The sequence below is a fragment of the Chanos chanos genome, chromosome 5 (assembly GCF_902362185.1).
Source record: "Chanos chanos chromosome 5, fChaCha1.1, whole genome shotgun sequence".
In the NCBI taxonomy this organism is placed as follows: domain Eukaryota; kingdom Metazoa; phylum Chordata; class Actinopteri; order Gonorynchiformes; family Chanidae; genus Chanos; species Chanos chanos.
Window position 1 is genome coordinate 11,550,312 of NC_044499.1, and position 20,833 is coordinate 11,571,144.

The 20,833-nt window shown below is 44.5% G+C and overlaps 1 protein-coding gene across 1 annotated transcript in view; it reads right to left on the minus strand.

The window, feature by feature from the left end:
* Positions 1-20,833, minus strand: part of spsb4a (splA/ryanodine receptor domain and SOCS box containing 4a) — a 46,287-nt gene that overhangs the window by 7,613 nt on the left and 17,841 nt on the right. Inside the window, exon 3 of the mRNA XM_030775560.1 lies at positions 14,885-15,777. Within this exon, the coding sequence (XP_030631420.1) occupies positions 14,885-15,590 (706 nt within the window). The 5' untranslated portion in view covers positions 15,591-15,777. The remainder of the gene's footprint in view (positions 1-14,884; positions 15,778-20,833) is intronic.

The following is a 20,833-nucleotide window of genomic DNA, read 5'->3' on the forward strand; positions in this document are numbered from 1 at the left end:
GAAACATAAAAAGCCAAATTAAACATCAACACACTTGTGAGATTCCAAATAATCTTTCCTAAAAGTCTTTCTAATGCTTTGACATGCGAGGATCCCTAACCTTATCCACTTTGGCTTGTCCTAAACCCATTTGAACTGCTATGATAGATGATACTGGCTTAGCTCACTCAAGCACTAAAGTCAGGCAGCTCTGACATGGCTTTGACTTTATGAGAGGATTTTTATTAGTCAACGTCAACATGGCGGGTGGGGCAGACGAACGCTAACTGTACAGTAAAATGTTCTGCTGGAGACTGCACAGATATGGCAAGAGGTGTGTCTTACAAATTAGCCCATATGAGGCGGACATGTAGATGGTGCAGTACGGTGAGGAACACTGTGTATGAGGAGATGCAATAAAAGTATAATGTGTGAATAAACTGGATAAATATCATTCAAACAGTTACCGATGGGGGGGAAAAAAAAACCCTACAGCCGCATATATAGACACACGCTGTCTGAGGAGAGAGCAATACTTTATTGGAAATGATACTGTGAGCTGATCCAAACTGTGAACCAGTGACAAGAGTCAGTGAACATAAGTCTTTCTACTTTTGCTGACTGTTATAGCCTACGGATCTCTCTTTTCTTTTCTTTTCTTTTCTTTTTTCTTTTCTCTTACTTTCTTCTCTCCTCTTTCCCTTATTCTCCAAAACTCTTTTTTCTTTTTCTCCACCCCCTCCTGATACATTCTCTGTCTTCTCTTCTCTCATCTATTCTTGTCACTACTTTATTTCCATATCAGCTTTCCTCTCCTCTGATAGTGTCTCAGTCACACTTTACCCAACCAAGTGCAGGGAAGAGAAGACTTTCCACTGACGTGTGTCCCTTAAATTGAGATGTCATCTTCCCGTGAAGTCATGCTTGCAAGATCTCTCTTTCTTTCTCTCTCTCTCTTACTCTATCTGTCTGTTTGTCTCTGTCTATCTGTCTTTCTCATGTGGTGTATGTAGTGTGAGAATCCTCTGCAGGGAGCCACTAAACCACTGGGAAGAAGAAAAAAATTAAAACCAAACTAAACTGACCAGTGGAATACTGACTATAACTGTGGAGTTTACTGCAGGCTGTCATTAGCTTTTTACATTAATATCTGTTGTATTTCTGATTAGTTAAAAGTAACACCTTGCATGCACTGTTAAAAAATATTCTGCCTTGATAGGATTTATATTGGCTCTTGTGTGCGTCAACTCTAAACATTGAGGGTCTTGATCACAACCCAAATCACTTTTATTGCTGAATTACACTGCATTTAACACTTGAGATGCAACACGTGTGAATTCCATGTAGAAAAACACACAGTACGTTCCCACTCTTAAAAATCATAAAACTCATAACACATTGGCTGAGACAACAATTTTCATAATCAACAGGCCATTTACGAGAGAAGGTTTTTGCATGAGTTGGTATTGTACGATGGGAAAAATATCCTAGCACAACAGTCTCCAACCCCCCCCCCCCCCCCCCCCCCCCCCCCACTTCACCTTACAACACAACGTGTCTCAGGTAGTGCGCAAATCTCTTTGACTCAACATTAAGGCAATGTTCTCATCAGTGATGAAAACAAAGCCACTTCACAAGAGGCCATAAGGAAGGAGAGTAATGGGGGAGGTAAACAGTAGCAGTATCCTAAAAGGTTGACGTAAATTCCGCCATCTGTCATTAACCACGAGGCAATGTTTTTAGTAAATTATCGACACATCGACACGTGAGCATCAGTCATTTGGAGGCATAGTAAACAGAGGAATAAAAATGATCTGCCAGGGGAACCCTTTGTATGTCTGTGCACAGCTAGCACAACCTGAGACTGGAGATAGAGTACAAAGCTAATGAAGACAAACGGCTCAAAACGGGCACGACAGCGTTCGCTCTTCACCTCTGCTCTTCTTTTCTCTTACGCTTTCTCTCCAACCTTTTTTGTTACTTCTAACACTCTTTTCTACAAAAAACCCCCCCTAAAAACATGTCGTTGTGGATTCTCCATTTTTGAACTGCATCATTTGACTTCATTAATCATTCATCTCTGTATTCCTCAATTACAACTGCATTAGAATTACACCTGATAGTCCTGCCAACCATCATAAACCTTTATGAGGGTTTACAGCATGTGGCAGAGGGAGGGGCCTAACGTACCCACCTAGTGTATTAATACCGGAACTGTCACCTCTCACATTATTCCTTATGCTCATGTGAAAAACTTCACTCTGAATCTTCAGGGGCTATTTAACTGAGCATATTTGGCTGGATTCATCAGCTACCAGTCAAGATTTGGGATGGACTGGAAAAGAGAAGGGAAGAAGCATATGGATTTGGGCGGAAATGATGGTGAGTCAGTTTAAAATGATGTAGCAGACAGGTGTCTGTACACCACAGAGACGTTTCTCGCTGTGAAGCCCGCTTTGAGAGTGAGGAGGAATGCCAACGACTTTTCCTGACTTCATCTGTATTCAGTGGAGTCGTGCAGAGCATAGTAGAGATCAGAGGGCTTAGGGTGCTTTGATAATATGGATTCTGATCATTTAAACATCTTTAGGGAAGAGATATATGGACAGATGATAAGTAACTGAGGCAAGAGTCTGAACAGCCTGCAAAATAGAATATTTCACATAACATTCATTTTAATGAGTATGACTTATAATCAGTAATAGCTGATGGGTTTATGATTTTCCCCATGCCTCTTAATACCAGATGGCAGAGTCTAATACTAAATAGGAAAAAAAAAAAGATTTTCAACCCTCTCAACACTCAAAAATAAAGTAATATTTGTGAACACAGAAACAGTGAAAAGTCATTTCATGGCAAATTATAGACGAACTACACCAATTTGATCCATTTCTCAACGTAATCTAGTTTAACATCTACACTTTTCAAGACATCAACCTTCATTAACATCTCCTCCTCTCCTGCAGAGGACGATGACGCTTCTGTCCCGATGTGGCGGCTGTTAATAATGGGTTGTAAACGAGCGGGGAAAAGTTCGGTGGGCAACACACTCTTGGGCGGAGGAACATTCGAGACGTGGGGAGGAGGGGGGAGCGCGGAAGCCCGGGGCTGGGCCGAGGGCCGTAAAATCAGCGTCGTGGACGCGTACGGCTGGGGCTTGGAAGAAAACGCCGTCTCCAAACGGGAGAAAATCGAGCTGATGAACGCCTTGACGCTGTGCGATCCCGGACCCCACGTCCTGCTCCTCGTCGTCCAGCCGCTTTCCTTCGGCCGTGCCGAGAGGGCGGCGCTGCAGAGACGCGTGGAGCTGCTGACGGAGGGCGCGTGGAGGCACACCATGGTGGTGTTCACGCTGGGGGACAAACTGCACGGGCGTCGCGTGCAGGAGCACGTCCAGACGGCGGGGCCGGACCTGCAGTGGCTGGTGACCAAGTGCCAGCACAGGTGCTGCGTCCTGAACAATAAGGACCCGAGCAACAGAGCACAGGTTTCCACCCTGTTAGACAAAGTGGAGGACATGGTGATGGAAAACGGAGGATGGCATTTCTCCCTCCACATGTACTGCAGGTTGGAGGAAGAGTGGATGAGGAGAGAGCAGGAGATAAAGGAGAAGACAGAAAGAGGAGTGGCTACGTGTCTGCCTGAGAAGGAACGCTCCGTGATCCCATACCAAAAAAGGCTGACCGGGCTGGGAAAAGAGAGTTTTATTAAATCGGTTAGCCATGGATGACCGTTCAACATCTGTGAAGAGGAGTCCGGTTTCTCTTTTCAAACTGCGTTTCTCTCCATGTCTTTAAACCAATAACAATTTTCCCTTTTACCACAAGGTTCATAAAACCTTTAACCGCATTGCTATGCATGCCGCACTCTTTTGATATGTCATACCTTCTACGCACTCCATTCAAGTCTGCTGGCATACAAGTCTTTGCTAGTATACCGTGACTATTAGAGCATTATCCCTAATTACTGTAGCTTGGATTGAACTTGGTGTGTAAACCAGACTCAGGTAAGTGTTACAGTTAAGTCCAGAAACATGGGCTTGCTGCAACAGCGCAGAGAGACAAATTGAACGCTTATCTTTGGCCAGGACCTGTTCTGATATGACTCTGTGGGTTTAGTGTCTACTATTCTGCTTTGACAGGATTTATCTCTTGTGTGCATCAGCTCTAAACAATAATGACCTTTAACCTTCATGTCTTGATCACAGTCCAAACTACTCTTGTTACATAATTACACTGCATTACTAACAGAGCAAATTCAGTATGTATTGAGCGGTGAGAATTATTTTTATTTATTTATTTATTTTTTGGAAAGATGATTTTTTTTTGGGAATGATCCAAACCATAAACAAGCAAATTCCTAATGAAATCGTCATGATCTGAGCGAATGACCACTGGGAGAGAAGTCGTCTAGATCGGATGGTGATGGGAAAAAAAAGAATGCCCTGGCACTAGGTCCTTTACAGTCGGAACATGATAACATGATTTATCTGTCACTATCTGTCAGCGTAATGGCAGCCTGACTGGATTAAGCCCATAAATCTAAAACATGAGCATCATAAATACGTAGACTGTCGGACAATACAGCAAGTGTATGGCAGTATAAGAACACACAGCTAAAGGGCAAGCAGTCATTCAGAATAGCACGGACTTGCATGTTATCTGTGCGCATGTATTCTAGAATGTGGGACTATGACTTTTTGTTGAATTGTGTTGTACTGGACTACGATATTTTATTGAACTGTGTGCTACAATTGAGTTACTGTTGACTTAACCATAGCTGACAAAATAAACAGGTCTTCTGATGAGATGTCCTGTCTAGTTCCTTCCCTGTCCGCTCTGCTCATCTTCTCTCCCTCCTGTTTCTAAAAGCGCCGTCACTACATCCTTTAGGTACAAAGCAAGCCTTCCTCAGGCTGCTTCCTTTGTACTTCTTTCTCCCTCTGTTGCTTCGGTGAATACTCCTACACTTCTCCCTCTCTACCTCTCCCTCTTTCTGTCTCTCACATTAATGCTCCTCAGAGTGACTCATGTCCATATCATTACCTACAGCTGCAAGCAGGCACTTTGGTTGATCTGCAATCTGTGCGTCATCTTAAATCTAAAAAGGTGCAGTCCTCTAATCCTAACGCTTAGAATGCAGTGCCTCGCTTAACAGATCAAAGAGAGAGAGAGAGAGAGAGAGAGAGAGAGAGAGAGAGAGAGAAGAGAGAAGGAGAATTTGTCAAAGGGGTTACAGTATTACAGTATATCTGGCCTCTTGTGACAGGATGTTCAAACAACATTTCATTATGAGAAGATAAATAAGTCAGAGACATGGGATGAGAAGAGACATGAACACAGTATTACACGTTAGGTCAGGTGCTGAGACTCATCAAAGAGCAATGCCGATGAAAGGTAAAACCAACAAGGGTGATTTGCATCTACAGCCAAAGGCTAATTTCTATCTGAAGATATGATGTACCTTTCTGGTCAGAGCTATTTACGGTATAGATTGCCATTTCAGATAAGAGGGAGGACAGGGAATCTTTTCAGGATGTTTTATTGTGAAGTATATACGACAAAGAATAAAACTAGATTAAAAAAAAAAGTATCATTCTAGGCTTCCACTTCAGCAGCTCCTGAGGTGAACAGGTGATCCACTAACCTCTTTTCCACTAGCTGTCTGACCCTGAAATAATCTAGCTCTCCTGCTGTGACCCAGTTTGGTGATGTAACAGGGTATGGCTGGGCGGCAGGGCCTGTTATACTTTGAGTCAACACACAGGTCACCGCCCTGTTCAAGCTGTAAGAGGAGAGGGAGGTGCTTGATCTTTCTGCATTCAACTAATCGCAAGGTTTCCCCTCGAACCACCTCAGGAAGTTTCCAGTGATATGTGAGCAGTTTGGGCATGAGCTGGTCTGTACTGGTCTTGAGACTTATACCATTTAGGGTTCTCTGAAATTGAGACACAGAGGTTCCTGAAAGAGGGCAAAGGCAAATTCTCCAGGGGCCACTCTGGTCCTCCAACCGCAGCACTCAGCACACTTTGTACTTTACACAGACACCGACACCGACACACACACACACAAACACACACACACACACACACACACACACACGAAAGTATTCTATTGTCTCTGTTCAGAGCACACTGTACTAGCTACATAATCAACTGATGAAAATTTGTCAAAGCAGCAGAATTGAGGGCACAGGCAGGAGATTACTTTTTTTTTTTTTTTTTTTTTTTAGAGAGAGACTGTTCCATTCAGGACCCCATATCACTTCCCTGCATGAGTAAAGGAACGAATCCAGACGAGAGGATTAGCAATGTGATCAAACTAAGAGGGAAAGAGTAAGATTACAAAACCTAACTATGTAAAGATATATTGGGAGACCAGAGAGAGGAGAGAAGTACACATAGATTTTTGGATCATGTGGCAGAGGAGGACAAAAGGCAGGACAAAGATCAATAGGGCTGGGAGAGAGAGAGAGAGAGAGAGAGAGAGGGAGGTTGTGTGTGTGTATCTGTATGTGTGTGTGTGTGTGTGTGTGTGTGTGTACGTACGTGCTTGTACTCTCTAATACTTCAAAATCACCTCTGCCCAGTCGAGCTGAGGCTAGAGTACTCATTCTGTTCCACAACAAGGCCCGGGCAGCTCTTTAAGCTCAGGGCAGTCAGATGTGGTTGAGGACGGACTGAGAGGGATCTGGAGTGTAATGGACTGTGCTGACAGGAAATAAAACAGCAGTAGGAAATAAAACAGCAGTGAAACAGGCTTGTTTCCCAGTCTCCTACGCTCTACTGTAATGACCTTTACGACCCTTTCTCCTTCTCCGCCACCGCTCTCTGCCCCGTGATGAACAATCCACGAAGAAACAGAGCCCCGAACGTGACAACCGATTCATCAGAGTACCGAACACGGAGAACACACTCTGTTTCATTAGCTCCGCTCTTTCAATGTAACAATGGTACGTAGGCAGAAAAGCAGAGACTGGCTTGAGCTCTATGTCAAAAAAAGGCACATTCTTTCCTGTGCTAAGGAAAAGGTGTGAGTTAAACTCAGAAGTTTAACTCGGTGGCTTTTGTGAAGAACGCAGATGTGACAGGAAAAGAGGCAAGGAGCGGTGACTAAATTGGAGGTGTCGGCGTATCAATCTGAAAAGCTCAATTGAACTGGATCTGAGAACTTACCAGAATAAATTGACGCCCCAGACATCTTCGCTCTTGTCCTTTTATGTGAGCTAGTCATTAGTCAAAGAAGCAACCTTTGGATCAATGAATGCCCCAGAGCCTCACACAATGCCTATACGCTGCAGAACTACTAAACACTGCAATCTACACTTCACATGTGCCGTTTCTAACATCTGCTGAAAAAGATATAGGATTTATGACATGTTTAGTGTGTGTGTGTGTGTGTGTGTGTGTGTGTGTGTGTGTGTGTGTGTGTGTGCGCGCGCGTGTGTGAACACATGTTCTGTTTAGTTCTGTTTAGTGTGTTTTTCTGTCTGCCTGTCAAGAAATGTAAACAGCAGTTAAAAAATAGAATGAAATTACTGCCTCTCTGGCCCAATTTCTCTTTCTGTCTGCACAGCACATGAGCAGGTCCTAACACACACACACACACAACACAATGTATATCACATTTCAGGACAGGTGAAAACTGTAGGTAATTGAGATTGAACATCATACACACAGAACAGCATAACAAGCAGGTTCGAACATCCAGCACATCCAGAGAAAACACATACCCTATATTCAGTCCAGAGAAGTGAGTATGAGGAAACGATATTGTTCCCTCTAAAAAAAAAAAAACACAAGTATTTGGTCTTTTGTGTTCAATGAAAGGTGAGTGAGAATAAGGTGGGTGGTGGTACAGCCTTTAAAGGGCTTTAGTTTAGTCTGTGAAAGTGTACTTTCCCACTGGCCTTTGCAAATAGCTTTGGGGTGGCGAGCACACTTTGTACAACTCAATCTCTTCTCCAGTGTTCCCTAGACACTCTGTCTCTTGTTATTTTTGCCATCCTCTTTCTCTTCCCACGTCTCTTTTGTCTCTGACTGTTGATGACTGTTTCCACGGTAACTCCTTCAGGCAATTAGGTGCACAAATATTGTGGAACAGATTCAAAAAAGAGATAAAGCACTGGGGGGGGGGGGGGGGGGGGGGGGGAGGAGGGGGAGGGGGGTCAGGTGTGAAATGAATTCATCAGAACCGTGTAAAGAAGAAGTGTGTGGCACTGTGTGATCGTGAGCTAAGGCCCTAATATTCTTAAACGGACTCTTTTCAGTAAAGCTACTCTTTTGTTTTTTTTTTTGTGTGTGTGACTGCTGAACTGAAAACGGTTGGCTAAGCAGAAGCATTCTCTTCCTAGAAACATCACATTTATTCACATATGAATTATACAAATATCAAAAGTGCCTGTGGCAGAAGCCGTATTTACTGAATTCAACTTTACTACGTGGCACTGAGTCATCTGCCAAAAGAGAAACTGAATATACAAACATGACTGTTAGTCTTGTTATCCACAAAAACTTCTTTTGCAATGAGAAAAAGACAAAAAACAAACTGGTGTGAGTAATTCTCCTGTGTTGTATTTAAAGGTGTTCCTGTGACAGTGTAGTGGTTTAAACATTAGCCTACCATCCTGCACAAACACCCCTCTGTGCTCTTATTGTTTTCTCCAAAATATGCCCTGAGGGAAAAGACAAACTGAAGCTTACAGAGCTGATGGCAAAAGCCCTAAACACACACACACACACGCACAGATACAAACACATACACAGATACACACACATACACACGCATACAAGCACACACACATGCACAGAGACACACACACACAGACACACACACAGATACACACACAGATACACACACATACAAACGCATACAAGCGCACTCACACACACACACACACACACACACACACACAGATACAAACACATACACACACACACACACACACACACGCACAGATACAAACACATACACAGATACACACACAGACACACGCATACAAGCACACACACATGCACAGAGACACACACACACACACACGCGCACACACACACACACACACACACACACACACACACACAGACACACACACAGACACACACACAGATACAAACACATACACAGATACACACACATACACACGCATACAAGCACACACACATGCACAGAGACACACACACACACATACACACACACACACAAATGACACTCACTTAGACATATATTATTATTATAAAAAAAAAGTCTCTCATTTCAACCAACTGAAATGCCAAGCACAGACCTTGTCCACTTATTATCTTATAGAAGACTGCCTGAGGACCCAAATTTAATAAAAACCCTCAGTATCTGTTCATATCAGAATACTCATGAGGGAAATCAAAATATTATGGAACCAACATCTACAAGTAGGGCGGCAAAACTGCTTCTTACACGTACATACGCAATGTTTTCTCTTCGTATGGATTTTCTCTCTCTTTTGTGAAGGATAAATGGATTAGATGAGTTGTTGCATAGGCGTTGAGTTCTCCTAGTCATTTACAGGCTGCCTTTTGTCCATCATAGATAGAGACAATGGACTCAGCAGCTGCACATGACAGACCTCAGTTCTATCCGTATGGCTTTAGATTGGATCCTACTGACTAATCCCCCAGCGATTAGCCCTCAATTAACACACAGCCAAAGTGTTTGTCCTCAAAAGAGGACGTTTCCATTTTTTATGTGCAAAATGGAAGGAAGGATGTGATTACTTTATCTCATTAGTGATGATATCATTTCTCTTCCACCCCCCTTTCTCTCTGTCTGTCTGTCTCTCTCTGTCATGCACACACACATACACCCACTCACATATGTCACATATGAAAACCGAGGGCATATTTAAGGGGCATTAATGCACAAAACTCGACACACTCTCTTTGTCAGATGGAATCTAATGGCACATGTCTTAGTTATTTGACTGGTGGAGCAGGACAGCTGTCTGACCCAGCCTGTACCGCTGACTGATACAAACTGCATGAGCCAATTAAAAGGCCAGGCAGCACGGAGGCCGGCCCCTAAGCAGTCCGCTCAGTCACCACTCAGCCACTCATTACCCAGAAGCCCCGAAGGTTTAGCTGCAGAATGGCTGCCAGCTGCTCTGATCTACTGAGAGACAGAGGGATGGGTGATACACACACGCGCATGTATGTACGCACACACACACACAGACACACACACGCACAACAGAACCTAAACCCTCAGAGACAGATTGCAAGAGTGTCTTTTGCATGGCTGGTCTATATGAAAAGGGCAGTGTGACAAGAATATATTAGAATATATGAGGGAGTGAAGAGAAGGTAAATGAGTTGTCGTTGTCCTTTGCACATTATTAACCTTAACTTAGCTTTGATTATGTAACAGCCAGAATGATGGGAGATTCACATTTCTCACTTGGAGCCTTTTTAGTCAAAACAGTCATAAAACACCTCACAGGTAATATCTAAAGTCCTGTCCTGACAAACTGATCCGTCCTCCTATAATTTACCACAGAGGTCATTTATCTGGATTATGCCACAGCAAGGTCTGTGCGAGAGACGCTGTCTTTATGTAGCTCTCTTTCCATATTATTTTCAAATCTCTTTTACAAAAGGTGTCACACACGAGTCGTACCTCATACCTCGAGAGACTAACTACATGTCTTTTCAAAATAAAGAGTTTTAGGCGCTGGCCGTGCGTAAGGACGGTGCATTCAGTCAGTTTTGGCTTTGAGTGATTCTCTCAGCAGGTTGAGCGAAAGGGCTGTAGTCTGATAAGCCAACAATGTGGTGTTTAAGCCTCTCTACCCCCTCTCTGTCTGGAGTGGTGTACGCAGGGAGGGCGGAGGGGAAGGGGGGGGGGGGGTGGCGCTGTGAAGAGTCAAAGAGGACACTAATCGCTCAGATAAGATGCAGATGATCCTGCAGACGTGGACGGTGAGGCCGCCTAAGGTTAGCGGCACAGGGCTAACCCACTGACCCACATACTGTCTTTATTTACCCAAACACACTGACATCCAACCAGGAGCACACAAACAAACATACACACGCACACACACACACACACACAGACCCAGACACACAGTATCTGAGACAGACTAGGTGACACACACACACACACTGTCTGAGACAGAAACACACAGAAATGGGGTAAAAAAGAGAGAGAGAGAGAGAGAGAGAGAGAGAGAGAGAGTGTGGTGGTGGTGACATTGGCATACTGTGACAGAGTCTCTTTGTTTCCTTCACTCTCTTTCACCCCGAATGACAGTAATTATCCCATTCTCCTGTTCCACCTCATCTCACCTCTCTCTTCTTTCCATCATATTTCTCTCTCTTTCTTTCCTGTCTGTCTCTTGTTTCCCTCCTCTGCCTGTCTGTCTGTTCTCCCTCTCTCGCTCTCTCTGTCTGTCTCTCTCTCTCTCTCCCTCTCTATCTATCTAGCCATCTATCTCACTGTCCCTCTGTGGCTCTTATTCTCATTCATCCACTATATTTCACTTTGAATGCCATTTTCATCCCTTCATTTCTACCAGAGGGTGTCTGTGGGCCATGTGTATGTGTGAGGAGAAAAAAAGGCCCGTCGTTGAGGATTAGGCAGTGTTGTTTGATGAATCAAAGCAAGGCTAATTGGTGTATTTAATCACAGACAAGACAGGGCACACTGACAACAGTTTGCTGCCAGACACACAGAAAAAAGTGAATGGTAGAGACAGGCAGAGGAAGACACTGAGAAAAAGAGCATGAGGGACAGACAGAGAGAAGGGATGAATATTTTCATATTTTCCTTGAATTTTCCAAACTGTAACCACGTGCCATCCATAAGAAGCTCTCTGAAGGTCTGTCCATTGCCCTGGTGTGTCAGGTTTTCGAGTTGGAGAATTGGAGGCCACAGGAGCTCCCGGTCATCTGCTGGGTTAGGCACAGGGCAGGGTTCTGGCTGGGGCCTGAGCGTTGCTTTTCATTTTCGGGGTAATGAGTCATTACAGGAGTAATAAATGACCTGTTAAGGTCCTACTCTACTCTTAATGTTCTGTGTAATGAGAACAGAGACTCACTCACACCTTCTCTTTAAGACCTCATATTCTTCCTGTGACAACATGCTGTCACGCTACACAGAGAGGCCTATACACAGACATACACACACACACACACACACACACACACACACTCACACACACACAGGTACACACACACACACACATGCGCACGCACACACACACACGCACACACACACACAGATGCATGCACACATAGACACACATAAACTCTGAGCCTCATCGTGTGACACATATGCTTAGACACATACTCATGTTTCTACTAAATATATTTCTCTATAACTCCTCCATATACAGACACACAAACAGACACAAACACAAACACACACACACACACACACACACACACGGGTCTAACTTTCTCCCACAGTCTGTCTGTGCTTGCTCAGCCTCACACAATCAGTGCTTTCAGATACTTCTGCTCCGATACTCATCTGACAATTCTAACAGAATTCCATCGAATCACATATGCTCTCTCTCTCCCTCTACCCCCCTCTCTCTCTCTGACGCTCTCTCTCTCACACACAAACACACACACACGCACACACACACACACACACACAAATACATACACACAAAAATGTTGAGCACAGACAGTATCAAGGGATTTAACAGAGGCTTGGCTAAACTCAGCAAACCCTCCACCACAGAGGACTGCAGAACTCTGGGCTTTACAGTGGCTGTTGAGTACAGGAGGCTGATCTCCACCTCGTTTGCTTTTATCACAGAATAAATGTATATTAAAAAGCAGCTGTGTCCCTGTCCTCTGACAAGGCCCACTGGCACCACAGTGTTAATACTAAATCTCTGAAGGGCTTTAGCTTGTTATGGTTTAGATATTGGATAGGACTGAAAATGTCACAGCCAACAGTACTCCTGCCTCCTGACAGACACACACACACACACACACGCAAACACACACGTCATTACCATTCATACCGCTCATAATTTGCACTCATCTCTCTCTCTCTCTCTCTCTGTCTCTCTCTCTCTCTCTCTCGCTCGTTATCTCTGTTCTCCCATATGAGGTCTATCCAGCATATGCACATGTGTTCACACACACACACACACACACACACACACACACATGTGTTCACACACACACACACACACATCTGTGGCACACATCAGGGGACGAGACTCTTACTGTTACACTGGAGAGACTGGCTTTGGCTAAAGCTGACGACAAAAAACAGTTTATCTAAAAGTAAAAAAAAAAAAAAAAAAAACGCCTCTCAACATTCACTTCAGTCAGACTTCTAAGCTTTACTGAGAGCTTTCAGCTAGTCACACCATTACCATGTCTAAAAGGAGCCTTTAAAGCAAGCTTTGAAGAGCTTTCAAACAAACTGTGGGACTCAAATGCAGTTCGCTTTACAGGTCTTTTTCACCACAGAGTCCAGATATAGGGCTCTTTCAACATCGAATAAGGGTTTTAACAGAAACCCTTCTCCCTGTTCCTAAACCCGCATCAAAGAAAAGAAATAACCACCAGGAGGAGACAAATGTCATATGTTCTCATCTGGAAAGTTTAAAAAAAACAAAACAAAACAAAAAAAAAATTAAAACATCCTTGCACTAATCATCCTAGCTTATTGCTGGTTTCCACCGCTATTTTCAGTTCATTTAAAGTTTACAACGCGGTGACAGTTTATTTGAACTCATCCGCCACACTCACTTGTTGACCGCAAAGGCTGATCTCAGAGCTGCACTTACTTAAGTACAAAAAGCTATGAGATAAGGTGGGCTGGCAACTAAAGAACAAAAAAAAAGTGTCTGGTACGTTCTGTTATCTGAGGAGAGGAGGGAAAAGATCTATGGGAGAAAGACATACAGAACTGAAATCTGTGAACGTTTTATTTATTTATTTATTTTATTTTTTGGGGGGTTGCTTTTTTTTTTTTTTTTTTGTTCTTACACATGTGAAGAGTAGCGGGCTCTTGATGTTTTGGTATTAAAAGAGGCTCAGAGGTGATCTAACAATATGCCTGTGGCTGCCTCTGCTTCACGCCAACAGTGTTCCTGCCTGACTGTGCTAGATTACTAAAGTGTTTCCAAAATACGCTGAGGGATGAAGGAACTCACTGAACCCCTACAAAGATTCAACACGCGGGTTCTTTTTTTTTTTTGTACTTTAGAGTACAAGGAGTGCCCGAGGTGCTCCGCCTGGAAACAGCGCTCCCTCGAGCGATAAAGACACATGGTCGTGCAAAAAGTTTTCAAGAGAATTTTTTCACCGTTTAAAAACGTGTGAGCACACCACGCATTTAGAATGACCGTGGAGCAGCAGGTTTGTGCGGAAGAACGCCCCGGAAGAGTCTAATGTCGCACGTTTGAAATGTTGCTAAAGTTCTTAAGTTTTCTACAGTTTTGGGGTAAGATACTTTCTACATGAATAATGAATGTGTATTTAGCCATGTCAGATCCCCTGAAGTGCAGACTGCTTGAAACAAAAAAAAGGCCTGTCTTAAAGTCCAGGCCTTTTAATCCCTCTGTAAGCATACACAGAGCGTAGACAGCGTAATAGCACCAGACTTCAAGTTCAGATCGTATCAGCCGCTCCTTTGCACAAACGCATACCACAGAGAACACCGCAATAACACAATTACAATGTAGATCTTATCGAACCCTATATGCGCAGACGCATACCACAGATTGCGTAATAGCTGCAGACGTTAAGCTCAGTTCAAATGGATTCAACATGAACACAAGGCAGCTAGAGTGTAAAACCCAAATCAGAGGAAAGCATGAAAAGAAAGGAGTCAGGGTACAAGCTATATATAAGCCGGTCTATATAAAGCCTTAGGGAAGAGATAGTATCGGAGGAGAGAGAGAGACTTACGATCAAGGCCATTGATGTAACGCATGGTTATCTCACAGTGACCCCATACAGCGCTCACTATGGGGTAAAGCTTCTTCCCTTTCAACCCACGGAAGGCCACGCCCAGGTACTGTCCGTCCACCATGAAGCTTAGTGTGCCCTCGTCCATGTCTAGGACCACCAGGAGAGTGTCGGGCAGCACGAACGCCTCTTCTGGCTCCAAGAAGCAGGGGTAAGTGGGAGCCGAAGATGACGGTCTGTTCTTACTGTTGTGGTACAGCTTGTTACGACCTAGGTCCCAGCCCCAGGACTCGCCGTCGCTTCCCACTAGGGAGGTGTAACCGACCGAGTGTAAGGGAGCGTCGACCGTCGCCACGCCGACGACCGCGTGGGTTCCCCGTTGCCTGGCGGGCCAGTGTATGCTCCAGACGTGAAGCCCTCTCGTGTAGCCCACCCGTCCCCGGATGCAGTCCGTGCTTTGGGCCACGGGGTGGCGGTGAAAGGTTAGCTTATCATCCTCTTTGATGAAGATGTTGAGGGAACGATCGTCGGGATTCCAGGCGTGACGCAGCTGTAGTTCGGGCGGTGCCGCGGGCATGTCTAACAGCAGGTCCAGCCGGGCCGGTTTGAAGAAGTCCGGCCCGCGCAGCTCTCGCCGAAGAGGCCGAAAAGACGGTTCTCCTCGCACATCCACTGACTTGATGCTCCCAGAGATCTTCTGACCCATGGCGAAAGAGGTAAGAGGGAAAGGGAAGGGGGAGAGGGGAGGGGAGAGGGGGTAACGGTGTTACGTGGGGCAGGTGCGTCCTCTGACGTCCGCTGTTACCTCATCAAATCGGATGCCTGTCTGAGACTTTGATCTCACGTCAACACCTCGTAGTGTCCAGCGGGCCAGTTTCACCCAGCCTGTGGTCCTGAAAGAAGACACACACATATATGTATGAGAACATCTAGAAGTAATGAATTATAATACCGAGGCACACACACACACACACAAACGCACACATATATACACATACACATACACAGTCCTCTTCATCTCCCTGTAATACACACAGAAGCTGGAGAATATTGAGCTGTCTCTTTCTGGAGAGACACACTACCCTGGGGGAGGGGGGGGGGGGGGTTCTGGAGGTGCACTCATTTAGCTGATCCATTTTTAATGAGTCTTTTTAAAAGAATGGAGCATGCGAGGAGGAAAAAAAAAAGCAGGAAGGAAACAAAAAATGTGTAATAATTCATTTCCAACCCCATAGGCTCCACTGGCTTGACAAACTCAAGTGGAGAGAGAGAGAGAGAGAGAGGAAAAGTCTGTGTTTGCATGGATAAATGTCAGAGTAGCATTTCCACATCAACAGCCTGGCTACATTCAAAGGCTGCCACTGCAAAAAAAGAGAGCAGATTAAAAAAGAGAGATGGGACAGTGATATGTTAAACATACGCAACCCAACGAAACACTAGCAGTCACTTCCCGCTTGGGTTAGTGACGCACTACCTTTTTCCAGGAATGAAAGCCGTCTCTTCCAGTTCTCAGGAAAGTGTCCCAGCTGCATTAGAAGCCAGCTGACACCCCTAGCCACGCAACATAAATACAACCATAAACATATATGTAGCCTTTGCACAAGCACCCAAACACCTGGCTTTTCCTAACTGACTGATAATGAGGTCACCAAGGGAGAGGAAGAGATGTTGATGCAGAGGTGATGTATACGTGCAATCGTTCACGCTGTCAGACACCCAGTCAGACAGTCCGTCACACACTCTTCAGACGGTACCGCCACACTCGGGTCAAACACCACAGCGAACACTCTCTCTCTCTCTCTCTCTCTCTCTGTCTCTTTCTCTCATAAACATGCACACAGAGACACACATCTACACACATATACACAAACACATGCATTCCAGCAGCCAGACAGTCCTCAGACAGTCCAACCACTCTGAGGTAACAGACAGAGGAAGAGAGAGAGGGAAAGAGAGGCCTCGATTCAGACAACAGGAAGGAGGGTGGCCAGACAGCCAGACAGTCAAAGTCAGGAATCCTGGTGAAAAGTGTTAGCGAATATTAAGGGGAAAATAAATGAGGTCATGATGGGGGTGGGGGGGTAGGAAAGTGAGCTGCCAAGGAGACCTACTCCAATGTGCCCTGACTTGCCATTCTCCTATACTGAAACTAGGTAACTCTCTCATTTCAGACCCCTGCGGTGGTACAAACCAGCACAAAGCAAGCCAAACGGATATGCTCCCTGCAGTAACCTTGAGTAATTTTGATTCAATCCAGACATCTCAATTTCTTAATCAAACTCAGATTGAAAATCATTCAGTCATTCACAACACGGTCCAGTCACTAATGATTCTAATCACAGCCAGTAGAAATATAATTATTCTGTGAGTAGGGATGGTGTTAAATACCGCTTGACGCAGAGACGAAACCTGATTACATCCGGATGAAACAGAACGTGCAACAGAGTAGAGGAATTTGTCTCTTCCTTCCCTAGTCTAGTGACAACTAAAGGAGGCTCCATGATTTACCACAAATGTGTGTTTTTTTTTTTTGCTTGGATCAATTCTTTCCACTTAACGTTGAGTTTCAAAGTACATGCGAGGGCACCAAAAGCATACATAGATGGCTTATTTTGGATGACTCTTCTACTGATAAAGCTAAACGCTCTCATCTTCTATTTCCATTTCCTCGGGTTTCTGCAGGAGACCGCTCACCCGCCTGATTCGGTTGGACAAACACACACACGCGCGCGCACACACACACACACACACAGACACACACACACACAGAGGTGCCAAGCATCCTGTTTACTCATTCTGTCAGTTGACTGGCACCGAGTGGCCATCACACACGGAATGAGAATGATTGTGTGTCATCATTACATCACGCCGACAGAGAGAAGAGCGAAGATGTAATGGCAGTTAGGATAACACGAGCAACACCATGAACCAAATCAATTACGCAAACTTTCTCGGCTTAATGATGCCTGACCGCCTGAGACGACGATAAGGTAATGATAATGACCGCACTTTAATGTACCACTCTGGTGGTTTTGTTTTTTTTGGGTTTTTTTTGTCCTTCTGCTCAACCGTGTGAAACACTGGAATGGAGGTGGGGTGGGGTGGGGTGAGGGTGGGAGGGGTTGTTTAGACCCTTAACGGTACGAAACGAGAAAACTGCCTCATTGTATCTGTATGGCTCTTGTTCTCTGGCTGTTCCTTCTTCCTAAATGGCTCTATCAGTTCCCTAACCACGGAAGTTCCGGACAGTTCCACGGCTATTTTGTGTCTGGCTCTGTTACCTGTCTGTTTCATTTTCCACACATGCAGAGCTGCATTTCATGCCAATTTGTATGCTACATTGTATTGTGCTCTCCCATGTCACATTTAGTGTTCTGGACCTTCACGTTTTCTCTAGCCCGGCATTTCACATCCTGTTCTCCCAATCCTCTGTGGAACTCTAGTCCACTACACCCACAAGATGATAAGTCAGCAGTGCTTTCTCCATGCCCCCCCCTCTCCCCACCCCCCGCTTAGACAGTGTAAGAGAGTGCTCTACACTGCAGATGCATAGGCCCGCGTAGATGACGCTGTGCACAAGCTATGCACACATAAAACTAGAATGTTCTCAATGTCTTCCAACTTTATGATCCTGAGTAAAACAGAAGCCAGTGCCTGCCCCTTACAGTTTTTTGACTGGCTGTTGGAATCATCCTCTGTGCTGTGTTCAGACTGTTTTTTGTTGTTGTTGTTGTTGTTTGTTTGTTTTGTTTATGTACTAGTAGAGCTCACATGAAGCCTCCTCACACACGCCCTAGCACCTGGGTGGTACAGGTGCACTTCAGGGTCATGGGTGTTTCGGGGGGGGGGGGGCAGAGGGGGAAAGAGGGTACCTATGTCCTCACCAGCCTTGTCACAGACACCGATGAGGTGATGTACATAGTTAGCCTAGCCGCTGACAGCTTTGAAAAACAGGAAAGGCAGCCTCACCATCTGTTGTTTACAGCCAATCTCTCCCTCTATTTTATTTGGAGTTTCTCTTTTCTCCTTTTTTTTTATATCTCACTCTCTCCCTTTTCTCTCTCCTGCCGAGAATTCATTTAAAAGAGTCTGCTCAGACCAGCTTGTCTGTCAGGTGGGTTTGTCGCCAACGCGAGTGCCAGAACATTGGACAGACAGTCATACGGTCACGCATCCAGTCCCCAGGTCCAGCTGTCCACCCTGGGCACTGGTAATTAAACAGTCCCTGCTTTGAGAGAAGCACTAACACCTAAATGACTGGCGTGAGAAATATGCAGGATGTAGACAGGGGCATCTGTTCTCCAAGCTGCTGAGTTTTTTTGTTTGTTTTGTTTGTTTTTTTTGTGTCTTTTTTTTGATGAGAACATTCTGGAAGGGACAGAGAATTAGCCTGACTGACTGTTTTGCTCCTGAATCTCGGAGGGAAGGAAAGAAGAAAAAAAAAAGAGAAACTGCAAATATCTCTCGTGAGATATTTGAGTTCATAAACACGCTTTAAAGCGAATTCTGTCAGACAGGCTTTGGTTGGTGTCGCGGGCTTTGATGTGACACGCGGGTGTATGGACTGAGAGAGAGAGAGAACTTCACAGATTGCCCTTGGAGAGTGTCACATCAAACGCAGCCGTCGACTCGGCAAAAGCCAAAACAGGACAAGCGCAGACCTTACGCCAACGCTGCTTCCAATTAGAGATAAGCGATCGGTCTACAACACGGACACAACTATTCAAAAATGACCCTTACATTTACATTAAAAAAACCTTTTTGAAAAAAACCATGTTCAGGACAAGTATGGACGGAAACAGTGAGCAGAACCAAAGCGAATTCAGAAGAATGCACATGTTGAGCTTAAATGATTAATCCTGTTCTAATTGAGCTCCAATTCAGTTCTCATTCAAAGGTTAAAATGTTTAAGAACAAAGCCTTTGTACAACCTCATGCTCAGCTTAAACATCTTAATGCTGTGAACTTTTTTTTTCTTTCTTTCTTTCTTTTCTTTTTTTTTTTTTTTTTGATAGCTCTTTCTTTCCTCCACCCTCCTTTCTACTACTTCTCTTGGGAAAAGCACAACAATAACAGTCCATAAAATAGTGTGTGTCTGAGGCAATTTGCAGCCTAGCAATCCGTGAAAGTCTGACAGGCCAAAATAGCTTTTATTCAGAGGCGTCCAAGTGTAGAAGAACGGGACGGAAAAGAATGCTTTCAATCAACAACCCCTCTGGACTTGCCTTTGCTACAAAGACATTGTAAAATCTTTAACGCTCGCAGAAAATGATTTGATTTTCCTTTGTAGTTGCGCACAAAATCAGCTATTTCCCAATTCCTCAAAGACCTGCTTCGGTCTCTCATATGACGACGTTCACCGTTCAGATAATGAGCTTTTAAAATAGTAGTAGGAGGTATTGATTGGACATTTTGACCACATAAACGTCAGACGTCGACCAAGGAAAGGCCGAGAAATTTGTTAGGACCAAAGCTCATTAATCAAAATGTCCACCCCCGAATCAGCCAGCACTCCCCACTGACTCCACCAACTACACTCTCTCTGAAAAAAACCCCAAAAAAACACGTACTCTCTCTCTCTCAATCTCTCTCTCTCTGTGTTTCTAACAAACACACGAACATGCATGCATGCAAACAAACACAAATCTCATTTTTGTGGCAAGCCTGCGAGCGGTTTCCCTGTGACTGTGTCAAACTCTGAAACAGAACACACGTAAGTTCCAAAGGGACATGCAAAGACTTGTGTATGTAATTTACCATTTTAGACACAAAAGCATTGTTGAAGAAAACAGTTTTGCGTGAGGAGGCCGTAGCTCTTTAAATGGGTTTGAAACTGAGCGCTAACTTCTCCCCGTAGACCAGATCCCTTAAGAGTTCACTCAGTCCGTGGTTTCCAGTCCAATGCTCTCAGACAACACACAGTGATTAAACAAGTCCCTGTCTCTTATC